At 54.7% G+C, this 17,058-nt stretch overlaps 1 protein-coding gene across 1 annotated transcript; it reads right to left on the minus strand.

The window, feature by feature from the left end:
• Positions 1-910: 910 nt before the first annotated feature.
• On the minus strand, positions 911-16,970 carry GYS1 (glycogen synthase 1). The gene is made up of 16 exons (XM_080829681.1): positions 16,658-16,970; positions 15,056-15,237; positions 12,623-12,814; positions 11,715-11,900; positions 11,347-11,491; positions 10,356-10,473; positions 9,943-10,063; positions 9,556-9,662; positions 8,137-8,196; positions 7,967-8,045; positions 6,005-6,118; positions 5,599-5,725; positions 3,489-3,584; positions 3,172-3,335; positions 2,736-2,816; positions 911-2,552 (listed from the first exon to the last, which is right to left on the minus strand). Exons 1-16 carry the CDS (start codon positions 16,773-16,775, stop codon positions 2,229-2,231), a joined length of 2,214 nt encoding a protein of 737 aa, XP_080685807.1. The 5' UTR covers positions 16,776-16,970; the 3' UTR covers positions 911-2,228.
• Positions 16,971-17,058: the final 88 nt, after the last annotated feature.

The following is a 17,058-nucleotide window of genomic DNA, read 5'->3' on the forward strand; positions in this document are numbered from 1 at the left end:
TCAGTTGTTAAGCATCTGCCTTCGGCTCAGGTCATGGTCCCAGGCTCCTGGGCTCGAGCCCTCCATCAGGCTGACTGCTTCTCGAGCCTCTTCCACTCCCCCTGCTTTAGTTCCCTCTCTTGCTGTGTCTGTCAAAATCTTTTTTTAAAAAAAGAGAAAACAGAGTTTTCCTGGAAAACAGCTATTCAGGAGACGGTAGGGCTAAAGTCCAGAGGCCACTGTCCTCGAAACATGTTCTAAGCTGGTGTTCAATAGAACTTTTTGCAGTGATGAAAATATTCCAGGGGCGCCTGGGTGGCTCAGTTAAGCTTCTGCCTGCTCAGGTCATGATCCCGAGGTCCTGGGCCCAGTCCCCGCTGCTGGCTCCCTGCTCAACAGGGAGTCTGCTGCTTCCTCTGCCCCTCCCCCCTCACGCCCTCTCTCAAATAAAATCTTAAGAAAATATTCTGTATTTGCGCTGTTAAGTTGTGTACCTATAAGCTTCATGTGGCTACAAGTGGCTATTGGTCGTTGGCCTGTGTCTAGAGCTACTGAGGAATCTGGTTCATCTAAATTTAAATAACCACACCCAGCTTGTGGCCAAGGTTTTGTTTTGTTTTCTGGTGACACAGCCCCTTTCTGCCAAAGAGCTTGAGCCCAATTTTTTGCCTGCTTGCAAGTCCCAACTAAACAGGGGTGACTTCCCTTGAAATAAAACTAGAACTGAGGGGCGCCTGGGTGGCTCAGTGGATTAAGCCTCTGCCTTCAGCCCAGGTCATGATCCCAGGGTCCTGGGATCGAGCCTGCTTCCCCCTCTCTCCCCGTCTGCCTTTCTGCCTACTTGTGATTTCTCTCTATGTCAAACAAATAAACAAAATCTTAAAAAAAAAAAAAAAAAAAAAAACAAAAACAAAAAAAACAAACTAGAATTGAGAACGGCAATCCAAGTCTCTCCAAGACGAGGTATCAGGAACTCCAGGGTAGACAGAGGAGGGGGGAAGAATACAGGAGGTTAAGAGGTAGAGAAGCCAAGGGGAGGGAGGGGCCAGGAGCGAGGCCCAGCAAGCCCTCACAGTGGACCAAACCTGAGATTCTTAAATATAGATGTATTTTTCATCTCTGGACACACATCAATCACACCCCCTTCTCCCCTCCCCCCCCCAACTGCAAACCGAGTGGATCAGACACAGCACAGCACACACAGAAGGGCCCCTCCCTTTCACCAAAGCTGGGGGCAGGGCACAGTTTAAGGATGGAAGAGTCTCGAGGTAAATATGAAAAGTTCTAGAACCTAGTGGGTTCAGTTCTAGACCAGGGGAAAGGGACCGGGAAGTGGCACAGTGGTAAGGTTCTGGATTCAGCAGCCGGGACCTAGAACCCAGTGGTTTCGCGGTGGGCCTAGAGCTTGGGGCTTGCAGCAGGGGAAGACAGTCAGGTCCTCGGCAGGGGGATTCCCTGGAGGGAACAGGAATCTCAACACAGGGAGGAGAGATCAGACTCAGGGAACAAGAGGACGGTCTGGTTCAGACATGGCCAGAAAAGCATCTAGACCAAGACTGCATATTCTCCAACAGGAATGAGAAGCCAAGTGGTTCTGCACCACCACCACCACCCATTGGCCAAAGGACGGAGAAAGAGAACAGCAGGGGTGGAAGGGCCCTCCAGGCAGAGCCAAACACCCCAGGAAAGGCCAAATCAGCGTAAACAGGGGAGAGCCCTGGTCTGGAGCCTGAGTCCTGGAGTTGAAATGGAGGACCTTCTGCGATCAGTTAAGTCCCTGAAAGTGCCCCAGTTTTGGACTTGATTGTCCCGTTAGCAGGGAAACCACATGGTTTCCAGAGCCTGCTGGCCCTCGGGCCAGGCCTGAGCGTGGCATGGCCTGTGGGCTATAAAAAGGGCTCTAGGAGCCCCTGCCTGGAAGGCAACAGACCAGGTTTCCTAGAACCTCCTGCACCACTGCAGGGAAATGGCAGGTTCCTGGCCCCTGGCCCCCAGGCCAGGTCCGAAGAATTCCAGGGCGCAAAGTATGCATTCTGGAACCCAGGAAAGGCACGGCGTTGTGGATTCTGGAGTGTTGGAGATTCCAAGAGCGGAGCTAGAGGGGCTGGAGTGTATGGCGGAGGGGGCAGGGCTGTGGACCCCCAGGAGGATTAGGGATCTGGAGTGGGGTTTAGGAACGGCGCCATTCTGGCCTCGTCCGCCCTCTGGACGAGGGCTGCAGGATGGACCGGGAGTGTGGGGCACGGGACTTAGTTGCGCTCCTCGCCCAGGGAGCTGGCAGGACTGAGGGGCTCGCTGGGAGTGCTGAGCGAGCTGGAGGGCGCCGTGTCCACCGAGCCGCGCTTGCTCCCGCCGGTGGAAGAGGCGCAGGAGGCGCGGCGCGGCCACTCGGGGGCGCGGATGTTGCGCCGGTCCTTGGCGGCCTCCTCGTCCTCGTCGTAGCGCTCCCCGTCTACATCCGGCAGCCCGTCCCGGGGCTCGTCCTCGTCCTCACTCTGGTGCGGGCTCGAGTGTCGCGACAGTGAGGGCGATGGTGGCACCGAGGCCGGCCGTGGGTAGCGGTAGCCCTGAGCCTGCATTCCGGGGTGTGTGGGCACAAACCCGAGAGTGAGCAGAGGCCCCTACGGTCCTCCCCTCACCACCCCCCCCCCCCGGCCCCTGCCTGGCCCTTCCCACTCCAGACGCGCCCCCACCCCAGCCCTCTAGCTCCAAGCCCTCTAGCTCCAAGCCCATCAGAGAGATCGGGGTCCACTCACCGCGTCAGCTTCGTGGGGCTCATAGGTGAAGTGTTCTGGAAAGGCCTTGGCCAGCGCCATGTGGCGTGCAGACATATAGTACTTGGGGAAAAGAACGGGACCGGGTGTCAAGGGACGGGAGCCAGACCCCACACCGGCAGAGGTAGAAGGGGGTGGACCCCAACCACGCTTCTTATGCTGATAAGCACACCCCAGTGCCTTCCAGACGGCCCCTACGCCAATCATCCATCTTTCTGGCCCCACTCCCTAAATAGATAGTTACCTCTTCCGCCACACTGCGTCTACCTGCAAAAGCTGGTTAATTTCTTAAAGGGACAGCTGCTGTCTACAAGTGGAAAGCTGCTGTCTTCCGCACCAGCCTTGGAGGCTGAGGAATCAGAGACCCCGGGCCGGAAACGGCCGATTCACCAGCAGAGGACGTGGGAGGGAGTCCTACCCGGCCTAGGTATTTCCAGTCCAGAAGGTCTGAGAGGCGCTCCGTGCGGTTTCGCTGGATGATGCGCTGCCGCCGGCTCTGCTGGCAGAAGCTGTAGAGGAAGGAGGTGAGCTGCGAGCAGGAATCATCCAGGCTGCGGAACCGCCGGTCCAGAATGTAGATGCCTGTAGAGGCCAGGACGCGCGCTCAGAAATCAGACTAAGGAAACTTTCATTCTTCCAGGGACTCTCCGGCGCCAGGACGCCGCCGCCTCCTCCCCCAGGGACCCAGGAGCCCACCCCTTCCTCCCCCGGGATCCTCTCTGTCTGGGCACCGACCGTAAGCTGAGGGGTCTGCAATGTGTTCCTCCATGAAGCAGCCGAAGCCGGAGAGGTTGGTGGAGATACTGGGGATGCCCATAACCGTGCACTCAGCTGCAGGAAGGCGGGAGAAGGAAGGGCCGCTTAGCTTTTTGCCTTTGCAGCCTCTTACATCGCAATAAAGCCCCAACAGTGCCCTCTACTGACACCTTGAGTAAATCACTGAGCCCACAAAACCCGGCTGCCCATTAGACTCTCATAGTTTCTCAGAGGGGAAGCTAGGAGGCTGGGAAAAGGGAATTCACTTCTCCCAAGGCTTCAGGATGACGAAAGAGTCTAGAGTCAGGCGATAGGATGCTGAATTTTTAAGTACGGACTCTGTGCCAATGTCTACCATTTTACTTAATCCAACAACCTGGAAGATAGTTTCTTGTGCCAGAGTGTGCTGGTCACAGCTTTGGTCTGTTTTTTGTTTTTTTGTTTTTTTAAGATTTTATTTATTTATTTGACAGACAGAGATGACTAGCAGGCAGAGAGGCAGACAGAGAGAGAGAGGAAGGGAAGCAGGCTCCCCATGGAGCAGAGAGCCCAATCCCGGGCTAGATCCCAGGACCCTGGGATCAGGACCTGAGCCGAAGGCAGAGGCTTTAACCCACTGAGCCACCCAAGCACCCCTGGTCTGTTTTTGTTTTTGTTTGTTTGTTTAAGATTTATATATTTACTTAGGGGGCTGCAGTGGTGAGGGGTAGTGGAAGAGGGAGAAAGAGTCCCACATAGACTCTGCACTAGGTGCAAAGCCTGATGCCGGGCTCGATCTCACAACCCTGCGATCAGGGCTGGAGCTGAAACCAAGTAGGTCACTTAACTGACTCAGCCATCCAGGTGCCCCAGCTTCAGTCTATTTTTTTTTTTTTTAAGATTTTATTTATTTATTTGACAGGGAAAGATCACAAGTAGGCAGAGAGGCAGGCAGAGAGAGAGAGAGAGAGAGAGAGAGAGAAGCAGACTCCCTGCTGAGCAAAGAGCCCGATGCGGGGCTCGATCCCAGGAACTGAGATCATGACCTGACCCGAAGGCAGCGGCTTAACCCACTGAGCCACCCAGGCGCCCCACTTCAGTCTATTTTGACAGCAGGTAAGAGAAGGGCTCTCATTACTGCCTTGTTTAATACCCTAAAGAAGCCTGAGAAATGCTTCAAGCAGTTTATTATAATTCAAACGTAAGTGTTTCTAAAAACCCGCATAACCTGCAAACACAGGCTCCAGAGGTAACAGGGCTTATGGGGAAAAACAGGGTTGGGGCCAAGCACACAAAACCTCAGCATCACTGAAATCATGACAGAAATAAAGCTAGTAAAATCATCATCCTAATTCTCATGCAAGCACGGTTTGAGAGATTTGTTACTCATAAATTAAGAAATACTATAGCAAATGTGATCATGTCCTTAGCCTGAAAAACATGAAGGTAGCTCGACTGAAAAGTTACGAGGCAGGGTTGAGTTTGGGGCTACACCAGAATGTCCAGAAGTGAGGGAGAACTGCAAATAAGGTCTAAGTTCAAGACCGTGTCTCTAGGGGCGCCTGGGTGGGGCTCAGTGGGTTAAAGCCTCTGCTTTCGGCTCAGGTCATGATCCCAGGGTCCTGGGATCGAGCGCCGCATCGGGCTCTCTGCTCGGCGGGGAGCCTGCTTCCCCCCTACCCCTGCCTGCCTCTCTGCCTACTTGTGATCTCTGTCTGTCAAATAAATAAATAAAAAATCTTAAAAAAAAAAAAAAGACTGTCTCTAAACGGAGCCAACCCCTACCTCAAGGCGGAAGGTGAAGCTGACTGGCCCTGGAGTTAGGGCCTCTCCCTCTCTCAGAGAGAGCCCTGACCACATTCCATGGGTGAACTATGCATTCAGCTGTTGCTATCTGGGGGGCCAAACGTCAGCCAATGCGGGGAAATCACGTGTGACCTCTAATTACATATCACGTGAGCTACCATGTCCCCAAAACACATTCTGTAGCCGAAGAGACTGTTACCATCGTCCCTGTTTTGCAAAGGAGAGCTTGGGGCACAGAAAGGGGCAAGTACCTCCATCATTCATGCCTGATCAGACCAGAAGCCCACCACCATGCCGCACTCACCCGGCGTGTAGCCCCAAGGCTCATAGTAGGAGGGGAAGACCCCAAGATGGCAGCCACGGACAAATTCCTCATAATCCACGGGGAGCAGGGGGCTCGTGGAGGAGAGGAACTCTGGGTGGAAAATCACCTACCAGCGAGAAAAGAAGAGCTCAGCCCAAGCGCCTTATTTGGCTGCTCCCTGGGATCCCGGAGTGGCCCGGAGAGAGTGAAAAACTCGTCTAAAGTCACACAAGTCAGTGGGACGACAAAGCTCTCAATCTAAGTGTGTCTGCTTAAAGAGCTAAGGTCCTTTCTAAATACAGCAATCCTTGGATAAACTAGGGGAAAGAGGGGATGGGAGGCCCAGGCTCCCCCTACCCCCCACCCCACCCCACCATGCTTAACCCACCCTGACCGTTGCCCTTACCTTGACCCTGTCGGCGCTACTATTGAAGAGCCCGATTCGGCGGATGGTGGTCAGGATAGGGTCCGAGGAGTCGTCCAGCATGTTGTGGGTGCACACGGGGGGGAAAGACTGCCGCTGCAGGGGCCACAAGTGGGATGGGGGTCAGAGAAGGGACGGGGGCTCCCAAGTTCCCTACGAGCCATGCTGACCCTGGGGAGACCACAGTTCCCGCCAGGCTGTGGGACCCACAAGGCCAAGAAATGAGGAGTTGTAGATTTCCTACTTGGCTCTATCTGTAAAGGTCTGCTTTTCCCTTTAATCACCATAAGCTGGAAAGAAACTAAAACTCCCAGCTGCCTTTGGGGCAAAGCCAGCGTTCACACGCCTCACGGACTATGGGAGTTGTAGCTACTCTGTCCTGTACTCTTCGCTCTGTCCTCAAAGAAACCCAAAGGCACTAAAACTCCCCTCCATCAATGGGGCAGAGACTTTGCCAATATGGTAGCAAGTTCCAGGGTTTTTTTGTTTTTGTTTTGTTTGTTTTGAGAGAGAGAGAAAGACAGAGAGTGTGTGTGTCTCAAGCAGGCTCCATGCCCACCACAGAGCCCAACGCAGGGCTCGATCTCACAACCCTGAGATCGTGACCTGAGCCAGAATCAAGACAGTCAACTGACTGAGGCATCCAGGTGCCCTTCATTGTAGTTATCTTGTGAAAATCTGGCTCACTTTCTCTCCAAGTTCCCTTTACTCTCTATCCTGTACTTCCCTCCATCCCCACCCCCAACCAAGGCCCAGAGAAACCACAATTCCCCAGAGTCCCCGGGAGAGGCCAGAGCGAGGAACTTCCATGCGGTGCTGGGACAGATGGTTATGGGTCTCTCTTCCAGCTCATGAAAAGTTCTACTCACCTCAGTTGGCCTCCAGGGGCTGCAAGAAACTACAACTCCCAGCAGCCCCACGGCAGATACGTCCTCAGGGAGGCCAACTGCCCAGGACTATTGGAAACTGTAGTCTGGCCAAAAGCACATCACACCGTATTTGCACAGCTTGGCTTATCTAGGTTTCCATTCCCCAGGAAATGGTTCACCAACCCTTAGCGCAGGTACCAAAGATTCTTGACTCCAGAGAAGAAACGAACTCTACCTCCCCAAAGCCTCTGGGGCTAGAGAAGACTCCGTGAAGAAGGGGCTGCTGGGAGTTGTAGTTCTCATTCCGTGACCAGCACATCCTACTACTGTTTCCCATCTGCCTAATTGCATTAACCTCAGGAATCTAAAGAAGCAACAACTCCCAGGAATGTCTGGGGACAAGGACACAGCCAGTGGGATGAGAAAAGCAGCGTGTGCTGAGAGTTTTCAGTGTTCTTCCAGTAATGACGAGCATTTTAGTGGACCGTCCAGCCCTAACGAGTATGCCGCTGGAGTGCCCAAGACCCAGGGACAGCAGGAACTTGTAGTTCTCCTTCTGTGGCTGGGTTGGCTTGTTCCTTGACCCCAGGGACTCAAAGAAAGTAAAACTCAAAAAAAGAAAACAAAACAAAATACAAAAAAAAAAAAAAAAAAAAGGAGAGAGAGAGAGAAAGGAAGGAAGGAAGGAAGGAAGGAAGGAAGGAAGGAAGAGGAGCATCTGGGTGGCTCAGTGGGTTAAGCCTCTGCCTTCGGCTCAGGTCATGATCTCAGGGTCCTGGGATCGAGCCCCACATCAGGCTCCCTGCTCAGCAGGGAGTCTGCTTCCTCCTCTCTCTCTGCCTGCCTCTCTGCCTACTTGTGATCTCTCTCTCTGTCAAATAAATAAATAAAATCTTGAAAGAAAGAAAGAAAGAAAACTTCAACTCCCAGCAGAACTGTAGCAGAATAAGCCATGGGAAAACAGGCTGCCCTCAGGAAACAGAGGGCCTACCAGTTAGCTCCCACCTTTGGTGGACTTGGGAACGGATTACCCCCACAGGGCTGCCAGCTCTGGGTTGAGGGGTCCCAACCATACCTGCGTGGCAAAAATGGCTCTTTTCATCATGGTGAAGTCCTCCTTGTCCAGCATCTTGTTCATGTCTGGGAGGCTCCCCCTGCAAGGTGAGCAGCGTATGCATCTGGGAATCAGGGCTGAGGAGGGCAGTGAGAGCCCAGAGGATGCAGGGCTGGGGGTGGGGCACTCACACCAGCAAGGATTCGTAAAGCTTCCTTCCGAACTTCTCTTTCACGGTGTTGGCCGTATCCCTGGAAGGAGCAAAGCCACAGCGTCACATGCACACATATCAGCTGCTATATGTTGTTAGGTCCCTGGGGGGGCTGGAAAACCGAGGTCTGAGCAGAGAGGCCCTGGGGATTCTGAGCTGGAGGATGGGGGGCTGGGAAATGGGCCCTGGATGGCTTGAATCCCTTGTGCCTTGCATCAGCTGTGTGGCCAGGGACAGGTGGCCTTCCCTCTCTGACTTTAGTGACTCAGACGGGGATAAAAATAGAACCAACCTCATAGGTTTGCAGTGAAAACTTGATGAACTCATGACAAAAAGTGCACAGTGCCTGGCGTACAGTGAGCCTTCCAGAAATGTCAGCTATTTTTAGGACTTACACTAGTCCTGGCGGTGGTAATGCTAAGCCCCATTTTATAAAGTGGGAAAATTATGTTCTGAGAGAGGAAACCTGAGGTACATGAGAGAAGCTAGCAATCAGTGACACCTTACAGCCTCATCGACATTCCTCGGCTCATAATCCTCTCATAGCTCAGGCCTCATTTTCTACCCCATCTCCCTACAGCACACTGCTCAGGCGCCACTGCTCTCCTTGTGGTTTCTCAAACACACCACAGGGCCTTTGCATCTGCTGTTCCTCTGCCTGAAATGCTATTCCCTAAACACACGCAGGGCTCCCTCCCTCATTTCCTGTTGGTCTCTACCCAATGGCACTTTGTCAGTGTGGCCTGTCCTGACAACTCCGTGTCCTGTCTCATATTCCAGTCCTGCTTTATTTTCTTGTCAGAGTCCTTCCTTTTTTTTTTTTTTTAAGTCCCACTTTTCTTTTTAAAGATTTTAAGTTATCTGTACACCTCACATAGGGTTTGAACTCACAACCCCAAGATCAAGAGTCACATGCTCTAGTGACTGAGCCAGCCAGGCACCCCAGAGCACTTTCTATAGAACTTTCTAGAATGTGAGCTTGGTGGCGAGGACAGGCATTTGTATCTTTCGTATTCTTCTCTTTCTCATCCAGGCTGTGTCCCCAGGGCCTGGAACAGTGCCTGGTACGTGGTAGGTGTGCAATGAATACCTGATGGCCGATGAATGGGTTTTGCACTTCAGGAAACTGAGGCTGGGAGAGGCAGAATTATTTGCCTAGAGTCACAAGGCCAGCAAAGGGCAGTGGCACAAAGGGGACCTTGCCAGAGCCCTGGTTGTGTGGTCACACTCGTCCTCCCTGAAACTCCTTACTGGCCCTGAACTGGGGGCCTCTCAAGCAAGCGACTTTCCTAGGAACTGGTGAGGTGAGTTGCTCGTGTCCCAAAGAACAAAACTGAGCTTCCTGAAGCACAGAACTGGGAGTGGGAACGGCAGGGCTCCTGGGCCCAGGGCTGCTGACCAGAGCTGCTTGCGCACAGCCTGGCCTTTGAGGGTTTCCACGTTGAAATTGTTGGTCCGAGCCGGCATGATGAAGAAGGCGACCACTGTCTGCTCGCTGCCATTCACCTGGGCAGAGGAAAAGACGTGGAGGTGGGGGAAGGGGGGTCAGGATCACCTGGGAGAAGGCTGAGGCCACCTGCCCTTTACCACCCACCAAGACCACTGTGGCCCCACCATGCCCCTTCCTGTCCAGGAAACTGAAGTTACCATCCCCAAGGGGACTCCGGTCTGCCCTCCGGGTCTCGACACTTCCCCTCCATACATGGGTTTCTTCCATCCCCCCACCCAGTTATGTCCTGATTTCCTCGTCCTCTTTCCGTGTCCTCACACACAGCGCGGGCCTTACTCTGAGCAGATAGTTGAGCCGGGCCAAGGCCTCTAGGAAGACATCGGCCCCCTTGTTAGAGAATTCATAGCGGCCAGCGATAAAGAAATACAAGGTCTTGTCCAAGTTGAAGTCCAGGTGCCTAAAAAAGCCACAAGGCAGGGTGAAGCCAAAGGTGGGGACCCTCTAGCCCTGACCTTAAAACTACAAACTCCAGCAGCTACAGGGGCAAAGAGCCTCTTAGCCAGAGCAGAGGCATCATGGAGATTCCTGAGAATTGTGGTTCTCCTCTGCTTGGATGGGGGTCAATCCCTCAATACTCAGCCACTGTTCTGGAGCTCAGGAGCTCAAGAGGCTGAGTCGCCAGCTGTACGCTCAGGACGTGGGCTCCCAACCCCCTCCTCTCTCAAGACCTAGGTATCTGGTCCACATACCCATAAAAATGGCCCCGCACAAACTCCTGGATCCGAGCCTTGCTCTGAGCATGAAGGTTCTGGAACTCATGCATGGCGGAGAACTTCTTCACATTCAGCCCATTGGGCGTCACAATATCTGGGGTGAGGGGAGAAGGTCCACGTTTTAGATCTTCATTTATTCATTCTGATCAGCTGGCTGAATGAATAAACAAAGGAAAGACTCCTTTCCCTGAACAATGTCTCTGCTTTAGTAGCTCCTCTGGGAGCTCCCTTGGTGACCCAGCTGCCCTGCCACTCGGGATTCCTTCTTGCCCAAAGTTACTTGCGCAGGTTCACAAGCACAAGTACAAATCCCAGCAGCCCCCTGCAAATGGCTAAGTCCCCACAGGGAAATGATCCACCTTGGCGTCTCTGGGAGTTGTAGTAATTTTGTAGTAATTTTGTTGCCCCTAGTCCACCCTGCTCTGAGAATGATTTAAACATCCCCATTCCTGCTTCTCCAGAACATACCTTCAACCTTCAAGCTTTTCTTAGGGTCCCAACCATTTCCTATCCTCATAGAAATTAACGCATGTCAATGAAAAATTGTAAGCTCCACCTGCTCCTGGTGCAAAATTTCAGGAGGCTCAGGAGCTGACTAGCCAAAGCCTTCTGGGAATTGTAGTTCTCACAATACACCCATTGAGAATGGGTACCATAACTCAGGAAGATGAACTGGTCCCAACACTGCTCTTCTCAAAATCCAAACCCACTGAAACTCCCTTCCCTGTCAGAAGACCAATATCTACATTAGCCAATAAAACGACTTTACCATTTTGAAATTCATGTCAAAGAAACGACACCTCCCATTAATCTCTAGGGCGTTGGGTGAGGCAGCTTCATATTCGGGTCACCAATTTAGGGTCCTCTGGGAGGTGTAGTTCTTTGCTCTCTACAGTTAAGAAAAACTGGTCCAGGCCTTAGCACAGACCACCTCATTCATGTCTAGGGACCCCAGCCTATACCCTACCTGGTTTCCTCTTGAGTAGGTGCTGAGCCTCGATGGCGGTAATCTGGGACACAGTAGTAAAGACATGCGCGCAGTGGGCTGCCGCCCGCTCCATGCAGTAGCGGTGATAGATCTGCCTCTCACCTGCTTCCTTGTCCACATTGAACTAAATGGGAAGGGAGGGCAGTCAGGGCGCAAGAACTGGGGAGAAGACTGGAGGTCTAGACTCTGGGGTAGTTAAGGCCGGAAGGTGAACTCCTCCTGGGTCTGAGGGGGGATGGGGCTGAGGACTCAGACTCCAGAAAGTTCTGGAGTCCCCCTGGACCTCTTGATCCCCCTGGGCCATCCTGAAACACTCGGAGCCCCCCTGTGCCACAGTCCCGGCTCACGTTCTCCAGGTTGTTGTAGAAGTCCACGGCACCTGCACACAGGTATCGTCCCAGGAGCGTGGCGTGGGTGGTGAAGATTGTCGCCACAGGCAGCCGCCGGGCCCGGCACAGGCAGAGTCCAATGCCTGCCAACCACTCGTGGAAGTGTGCAACCACATGTGGCTTCTCCTCATTCTGGGCCAGGAACTATGGGGCAACAGGAACGGGGCCACTCTGTCTCCGTATGTGTCGTGTAGGCAATCGACAATCCCCCAAGGTGGACGGGGAAGCAGGGGAGAGCTATCACCACTCCTGCACAGAATGGATGGTCACCCACTGCCATCCCCCTAGAATAAGGAACTCTAAATCCTTGAGACAGGCAGACCAGCTGACCCCATCCCCAAAGGCTGATGGGAGTTTGGGGTGGGCGTTGGCCAACCTTCTAAGTCCCAGCAGGGCCGAATTGGAAAGCAGCCCCAAGTCCTGGATGCAATTCCTGGAGACTCTTTATCTCAGTCAAGAGTACAACTGTACCCAGTACTGGCCAAAGGACTACAACTCCCAGAATGCCCTAGGAGTAACCAGTTCCGAGACTGTTTACACTGGGGCATGAGAAGTGAAGTTTCTCGAGACTTTTAAAATCTAAAACGGGGTCAGAACTAGCATTCCTGGCTCTCATATAGGCTGGAGATCCCCCAAAACATCCAAGGTCCCATCTGAGAGCTAAGTCCAGCCACTATCAGACTAGAGAACTACAACTCCCAGAATTCCCTAGTACAAACCCTCCGAAGGGGCCCAGCAGGGACCCCCCTAAAGCTAACAGCTCAAAAAATCCCCCACCCAGCCACCCCCTGGCCAGGGGCTGATGACCATTGCAGTCTGGGGCCAGAGTCGGAAGGAGTGACTTGGGGACAGGAAATGGGACCTACCTCACCCAGGAACCAGGTGGTGAGGAAGCCGAAAAGGACAGCGTCGTTGGCCTCCCGGTCGTACCAGGGCACCCCAATGTTGCAGGTGTCCCAGAGCTCCCCCTTCCAGCGCTCCAGGGCCCAGGCTGAGGCCCCCACATCCAGGAGCACTACCAGGGGGCTCCCCTCTATCAGCCAGCGACCGAAGTACACCTGGGGGTGGGGTGGGAAGTGGGGGTGTGGGGGGTGGGAGGGTGTAAAGGGAAGGCTCAGGGCTGCCGCCAGAGGCCACTGGGCTCAGCACCTGCCACTTTCCCATCCTCAGCTCTTCCACCCTGTCTATCTGCGGCTGATTTCTAACCCGCTGCCTCATTTCTCTATGTGCTGTTAGTTATTCCCACCATGATCTTTTTCCATCTGTTACCCTTACCCTGTTCCTTGCTTAGTTTCTGTAACCACTACCCTGCTCCTATCCACCGCCACCTTTCTCCACCTACAACTGTGCATTTTGCACCTCCTTCCCCTGCGCCTCCGCTGCCTTGTTTTTCCGCTTTTTTTTAAAAGATTTTATTTATTTACTTCACAGAGATTACAAGTAGGCAGAGAGGCAGGCGGGGGGGGGGGGAAGCAGGCTCCCTGCTGAGCAGAGAGCCCGACGCGGGGCTCGATCCCAGGACCCTGAGATCATGACCTGAGCCGAAGGCAGAGGCTTAACCCACTGAGCCACCCAGGCGCCCCTTGTTTTCCTGCTTTTATTACGTCTCCAACCTGCTGCCTTGTTTCCATGTTTCCTGCCACTTCTCTCTTGCCACCCCTCGCACTGCTCTCTCCCGTGATCTTTTCCTTCTGCTGCAAATTCCTTCCACTGGATGCTTCTTTTCCTGTCCTCCCCGCCCTCTTTCTTCCACCCACTGCCTGGCGTCTGAGCCTGTCACCCCTAAGTTTGTCACCTGCCGCCTCCTTACTCTGCCCTGAGGCCCGTTTCGTACTCTGCTGGCCGCCCTTTCTAACACCAGTTGCCCTCTTTCCTCCCCGGGGGGCTGCATTTTTCTACCCACTGCCCTGTTTCCAAACTATGCCATCACATTTTGTTCTGCCCCTGCCACGCTGCTCAGGTCGGCGACTGCTTTTCTTCCCGAGATGACGGCCTAGGTTCTGGGCCTGCTGCCATGGCCCTGTGCAGGCCAGCAAGCAGTCAGATACCTCCCCGACCTGGCTTTTCCCAGCCTGGGGAGCCGGACTCTGATGCCCTGCCCCTCCCCCTGCCAGCTGTTGCCTGCCCTTTCGCTGGGGTGGGGGGGCTATTCTTAGGCCCCCAGCACGTGGGGAGCAGCTGCCATGGGGGATGGCTGGGCTGTCCTAGGGTTCCTTAGGGACACGGCCCGGCCTGACTGGACTCCAGACCCCACCCTAAGCCAGAGGCTGTGAATGAATGCAGGCACCACTGTACTTCTTCCCTCCCACACCCCAACCTGTCATGAGATTGAGACCTGCTGTGTCTTGGGCATCTCTGCAGACAGCGACCATCTCCCTGTGCTCGCCCTTCAGTCCTCATCTGGGATGCTGGGACGAGACCTCCCCTCCTAGCTTTAATTCCTGGCTCTGCCCCTCAGAACTGGCTGCCCCGCCTCCACCCCCCCACCCTGGGGTCTGTTCACCTAGCTCTCTCTCGGCTAGTACTCCACCCTCTCCCTTCCAAGTCCTTCTCCCTGAAATGTCCACGGGCTGTTTTCCTTCTTCTCTCTCCTTATTGCTCTAGCCCCTGGCGCTATCGCCACCTTTGGGACCCTCAGTCTCTCTCCATCCGCCTCTCCACCTCACGGCAAGCTCGACTGTTTATAGTAATAATGACGATGACAATGATCGCCTCGAGCACAGTGTCTCGTAACAGAGAACTAACTGAAGCCAGGAACTGGGCTGAAGACTTTATTAACGACCGCATCCTCCCCAAAACCGTACAAGGTAGGTGCTATTCGCCTGTTTATTAGCCAAGGTCACGGAGGCAGAGGGTGGAGAACGTGACTTTGAACTTCAGGCTCCAAAACCCCTACTCTGGCATTCCTGCCTCACCCCATGCCCACCGGCCCTGGGTTCTATCTGGCCGGCTGTCTTTCTACCTGGCTCTTTTTCTCTCTGTGGGTCTGACGATCTTGGCCTCTAGGAACTGTCTCTCAGTCTATCTTGTACCTGCTGTCTGTCCATTCACCAATCAATGTCTTATGGCTTGGGGCTCACCGACCCATTTCATAGCATCCTGCATCTGTCTGAGTGTCTGTTAACCTTCCCTCTTTTATGTCTGCCTGAGAAAGTACTGGGTCATCCTGTGTTTCTGTCCATGCCTCTCTCTCCTCCCACCAGGGGCTATCCTCCCTCCCTGGCCATCCCTTCTCCATCCACGCGCCTGCCCTAACTCTGGGTACCCACCTCCCTACCCTTAGCCAGGCCATGTCCTACCTTGCAGCCCTTGCCGTTCATGGAGTCCAGTGTCCTCTTCAGGGCCAGGGTTGGGGGGTCAAGCAGCTCCACCTGGGTCCTCACGCCCTGCTCCGTGTAAGGTCCCACCAGGTAGTAGTTGTCACCCCACTCGTCCCCCGTCACCTTCGCCTTCGTCTGCAGCACCGTGTAGATGCCACCCACTGTGGGCCCAAGTGTGTGAGAGCAGGCCCCAGCCGAGGTCCACAGGTCTGGGACCTGGGGTGGGGGACATGGGAGGTGCTGGGGCCCCAGACTTAGAGGGAGGAAGGGACTGGAAGCCCATATTTCTGAGTCAGAGAGGATGCGATAGGAGTTCGAGGGCAGCACTCCCGGGTCGAAGGGAGAACGGGGCTCAGGCTATAGTTCTGAGTCGGACAGGATTCCCTGAGGGAATCAGGGGCTGGAGTCCCAAGGATGACAGGAGCTGACAAGGATTAGCAGGACCCAGGTTCCCGAGTTCCCAGCTTACACGAGCTGGGTTTAAATTCTCAAGTCAGGCTCTAGGTCACAGCAGGGGAGACTCTCTCTTCACGATCCTATTCAGATTCCCACGGTTGCCCAAGAGAAGGCTGAATTGTCATTCCGTGGCCCCCAGGAGCTCTGCTGACCTGTCCCCCAGTCTTCTCTCCCCAACTGAGGACACGCGTGCAGGGTCCTGCGCCTCCCATGACCACTCCAGACCCAGGAGTCTGGGCTCTCAGGCTCCTTAACTATGGGAGCTTGGGCCCTGGTGATACGCGGCTCCCAGGTTGAGGGCTGCCTGGCCGTGGTGGAAGACCAGGTCCCATTCTCTCCCAAGAGGCAACAAAGCAAAACCCTAGCTCCCTCCAGCGCAGCTTGTTTTCCAAACTCAGAACTTTAGGCCCTTCAGGGCCTGGGACGCAGAAATCTAGGCCCCCAGCCACTCCCATCCTTGGGCCCAGCCCCCGACCAACTTAGGACTTCCCAGCCTTCCCTCATTCCAGTACGCCTGTGTCTGAGGCCCCAGGCTCCTCCTCTACGCATACCCTATAGCTCACACCCTCCGCTCCCTTCAGAGCCTAGGCATATTCAGACCCCAACACTCTCCCACCCTAAGACCTAAGAATTAGAGTCTGCAGCCCCTCCCATCTTGACTCTCAAGTGCCGCCAGGACTCCTGCATCCTATCTTCCAGTTGGCTCTCGCCCAAATCCGGAGTTATATCCCCAGACTCCTCGGATCCCCAGGGACGCGGGTCTGAAACACAGCCACTTCCCCAGTTTGCACTAGGAAGTGCCAACCCCCCCCCCCTCCCCGCCCATCTCCTTCCCTGCTCAGGACTCAGGTCTCTGGTCCCTCAGAAATTTCCCTCCAGGACCTAAGAATCTTTCATTTTAGCCCCCTCTTCCCCAGGACCCTTTCATTTTAACAGCGAGGCGGCACATCCCTACCCCGCCAGGGTCCAGAAGACATACCCCGGCCTCTCCCCAAGGACACAGGAGTCATAGGCTCCAGAACCCAAGAGTCGTGCCATGTAGTCTTGTCCCCCGATTACTCAAGAGTTTCAGCCCCCATCCCCGACTGCCCTCCTCGTCCGCGACCCACCGCCTGGCATGCTCACCCTTGTTGGCCACCTCCCAGGCCACCTCGAAGAGCACTGTGTTCTCCAGGTCGAATTCATCTTCCCAATCTTCCAGTCCTGGCAGGGAGGACATGGACAAAGTGCGACTTAGAGGCATGGCTGACGCGTGAAGGGGGCTCCAGGGGCCACAGGTGGGGGCTCCAGAGGTGTCTGGGGAATGCAAAGGGCAGGGCGCGGGGCCAGGTAGCTAGTGCCCAACGGGAAGCTTGCAACGCCCTCGGCTTCCTATTGCACGACCGCACCCCCGCCCGGGAGCTCACTGCCCTAGGCAGGAGGCGGCCGCAGCGTCACTGAGGCTGGTGGGGCCCCTGCAGTGAAATCTTGCGGCCGCGAGGAGGCGGGGCCCGCCCCCCGACCAGAGCCATTGGCCCGTGCCCGGG

The sequence above is a fragment of the Martes martes genome, assembly GCF_963455335.1.
Source record: "Martes martes genome assembly, chromosome: 17".
NCBI classification, from domain to species: Eukaryota; Metazoa; Chordata; class Mammalia; order Carnivora; family Mustelidae; genus Martes; species Martes martes.

Excerpts from the sequence above, each read along its gene's own strand:
- GYS1 (XM_080829681.1), bottom strand. The coding sequence starts at position 16,775 with ATGCCTCTAAGTCGCACTTTGTCCATGTCCTCCCTGCCAGGACTGGAA. Across the intron at positions 3,336-3,488 it reads TGCAGACCCCTCAGCTTACG|GCATCTACATTCTGGACCGG; the intron begins GTCGGTGCCCAG and ends TGGCCTCTACAG. Across the intron at positions 2,817-3,171 it reads ACTGGAAATACCTAGGCCGG|TACTATATGTCTGCACGCCA; the intron begins GTAGGACTCCCT and ends CTTTTCCCCAAG.